Here is a 3,251-nt window from a genome sequence, read left to right as displayed (position 1 = left end):
GCTGCGAGGCTGGGCTCTGTAGATCCTCAGCTGCGAGGCTGGGCTCTGTAGATCCTCAGCTGCGAGGCTGGGCTCTGTAGATCCTCAGCTGCGAGGCTGGGCTCTGTAGATCCTCAGCTGCGAGGCTGGGCTCTGTAGATCCTCAGCTGCGAGGCTGGGCTCTGTAGATCCTCAGCTGCGAGGCTGGGCTCTGTAGATCCTCAGCTGCGAGGCTGGGCTCTGTAGATCCTCAGCTGCGAGGCTGGGCTCTGTAGATCCTCAGCTGCGAGGCTGGGCTCTGTAGATCCTCAGCTGCGAGGCTGGGCTCTACAGACTCTCAGCTGCGAGGCTGGGCTCTACAGATCCTCGGCGGCGAGGCTGGGCTCTGTAGATCCTCAGCTGCGAGGCTGGGCTCTGTAGATCCTCGGCTGCGAGGCTGGGCTCTGCAGACCCTCGGCTGCGAGGCTGGGCTCTGCAGACCCTCGGCTGCGAGGCTGGGCTCTACAGATCCTCGGCTGCGAGGCTGGGCTCTACAGATCCTCGGCTGCGAGGCTGGGCTCTACAGACACTCTGCTGCGAGGCTGGGCTCCACAGACACTCAGCTGCGAGGCTGGGCTCCACAGACACTCAGCTGCGAGGCTGGGCTCTGTAGATCCTCAGCTGCGAGGCTGGGCTCTGCAGACTCTCCGCTGCGAGGCTGGGCTCTGCAGACTCTCGGCTGCGAGGCTGGGCTCTGCAGACTCTCGGCTGCGAGGCTGGGCTCTGCAGACTCTCGGCTGCGAGGCTGGGCTCTGCAGACTCTCGGCTGCGAGGCTGGGCTCTGCAGACTCTCGGCTGCGAGGCTGGGCTCTGCAGACTCTCGGCTGCGAGGCTGGGCTCTGCAGACTCTCGGCTGCGAGGCTGGGCTCTGCAGACTCTCGGCTGCGAGGCTGGGCTCTGCAGACCCTCGGCTGCGAGGCTGGGCTCTGCAGACCCTCGGCTGCGAGGCTGGGCTCTGCAGACCCTCGGCTGGGCTCTGCAGACCCTCGGCTGCGAGGCTGGGCTCTGCAGACCCTCGGCTGCGAGGCTGGGCTCTGCAGACCCTCGGCTGCGAGGCTGGGCTCTGTAGACCCTCGGCTGCGAGGCTGGGCTCTGCAGACCCTCGGCTGCGAGGCTGGGCTCTGCAGACCCTCGGCTGCGAGGCTGGGCTCTGCAGACCCTCGGCTGCGAGGCTGGGCTCTGCAGACCCTCGGCTGCGAGGCTGGGCTCTGCAGACCCTCGGCTGCGAGGCTGGGCTCTGCAGACCCTCGGCGGCGAGGCTGGGCTCTGCAGACCCTCGGCGGCGAGGCTGGGCTCTGCAGACCCTCGGCGGCGAGGCTGGGCTCTGCAGACCCTCGGCGGCGAGGCTGGGCTCTGCAGACCCTCGGCGGCGAGGCTGGGCTCTGCAGACCCTCGGCGGCGAGGCTGGGCTCTGCAGACCCTCGGCGGCGAGGCTGAGCTCTGCAGACCCTCGGCGGCGAGGCTGGGCTCTGCAGACCCTCGGCGGCGAGGCTGGGCTCTGCAGACCCTCGGCGGCGAGGCTGGGCTCTGCAGACCCTCGGCGGCGAGGCTGGGCTCTGCTTCTCTTACCCCCGATCTGTAATGTTGGCATGAAAATGGGAAAACTGGCTTAACATGATGTTTTCAGAAGATGCTTTTAAAAAGTGCTGCTCGCTGGGCAGCTTGTGTGAGGCAACAGGTTGTATTTACATTGGCATGTTTAAGCTGTTCGAACTCGTCTGGTTGGGAGAGCGTGTACAGACCCCTTTGAGACGTTTAAGGGAAGTGACTGGAGGTGTAGTCACAGATTTAGAGTGGGAAGTAATCGAGCAGGGCACTGGGGTTTAGCCAGACTGACGGGGTGTTACGACCGGATGCTCTGTCACAGATGGTGGAGGGGATGGGAGTTGGGGATTGCACAGGGTACAGTGTGGCAAGGCCACCTAGGGATCTGTTGATGCAGATTTTAAATTGAATGCACTGGGGGATGGGGCAACAGATGGATCAGAGTGGGACTGGTACAGGACAGGATGCAGAGGAGGGTTCTGGATGAGATGAAGTTGGTGCAGTGGAGTTGAGGAAGCCAGCGAGTAGAGTGGTGGAGAAGCAAAGCCCATCGATGGCCTCTTGTAGAAGGTCTCATATCATCGGTGGAATATGCTCAGAGGCCACTTTATGCATCGATGCCCATCCAAAATCATTAACACAAAAGTGTCAATATGACTGCAACCTAAAACCAGTTGTGATTCATTTGCATGTGTGCACACGCTGGGGAGTAGAAGAACTAGTTAAATGGACAATCAAGTGTTAACTCCTTAGTAGAATATCAGGAACCTTGCTTCATACAGTTGGTGGAAACAAAGCCCAGGTTCTGTGCCTGGGAAAGGCTCCTGTTTACTTTTAACATGGAGCTATATTGATGTGTTCATTTAACTGACTTAGGCTGTTTGTGTCTCAGCCGTAAGACAAGTTTCTGCCGTGCTGAAAATGGAAACCATGTTTATGTACTTCAGAAGGGAGAGCTAGATTTTTGGAGGAAACTGAAGTCTTTAATTTATTTAAAATAATCTGAATTAATGCAATGAACTTCAGTGTCTTCCCTCTTCACCGGCAAATGTTTTATCTTCAGTTATTTAACAGCCTCTTCTGAACTTTGCTGTCAATTCAGCTTTGCTGATGGAGGGGGTGAGGGGCAAATGGGCAGGGGGGAGTTTGGTTCTGATCAGAATTCAGCTCTTACAAAAGGTTTAAAATGTGACCGGATTAAGACTTCCCAAAGTGCTGTTTACTCAATTGGTTCAGAAATTCTTCAATCTATTAGCTGATTTGTGAAATGACCTTGAAAGAATTAACCTGATTTTAACTACTTTGTGAGTTTAGTAACCCGATGTAAAGCTTTCCTCGAAAACAAATCTGTTCAACATTACTTCAGCCGGTCGTAGCCACTCTACAGCTGTGTCTGGATCAGTCAGGATATACCCCTCCGTACAGCTGTGTCTGGATCTGTCAGGATATACCCCTCCGTACAGCTGTGTCTGGATCTGTCAGGATATACCCCTCCGTACAGCTGTGTCTGGATCTGTCAGGATATACCCCTCCGTACAGCTGTGTCTGGATCAGTCAGGATACACCCCTCCGTACAGCTGTGTCTGGATCAGTCAGGATACACCCCTCCGTACAGCTGTGTCTGGATCAGTCAGGATACACCCCTCCGTACAGCTGTGTCTGGATCAGTCAGGATACACCCCTCCGTA

The 3,251-nt window shown here is 57.1% G+C and overlaps 1 protein-coding gene across 1 annotated transcript; it reads right to left on the bottom strand.

Moving 5' to 3' along the window:
• Positions 1-306: 306 nt before the first annotated feature.
• Positions 307-1,594, bottom strand: LOC137316638 (proline-rich protein 36-like; the record flags this gene model as incomplete). Its single annotated transcript, XM_067980481.1, has 2 exons — positions 307-480; positions 605-1,594. Coding segments are annotated over 2 exons (1,164 nt in total), but the record flags the coding sequence as incomplete, so codon positions are not given.
• Positions 1,595-3,251: the final 1,657 nt, after the last annotated feature.

The sequence above is a fragment of the Heptranchias perlo genome, unplaced genomic scaffold, assembly GCF_035084215.1.
Source record: "Heptranchias perlo isolate sHepPer1 unplaced genomic scaffold, sHepPer1.hap1 HAP1_SCAFFOLD_596, whole genome shotgun sequence".
Classification (NCBI taxonomy): domain Eukaryota; kingdom Metazoa; phylum Chordata; class Chondrichthyes; order Hexanchiformes; family Hexanchidae; genus Heptranchias; species Heptranchias perlo.
The sequence above is the reverse complement of the archived record's forward strand: the minus strand, read 5'-3'. Positions and strand labels throughout refer to the sequence as shown.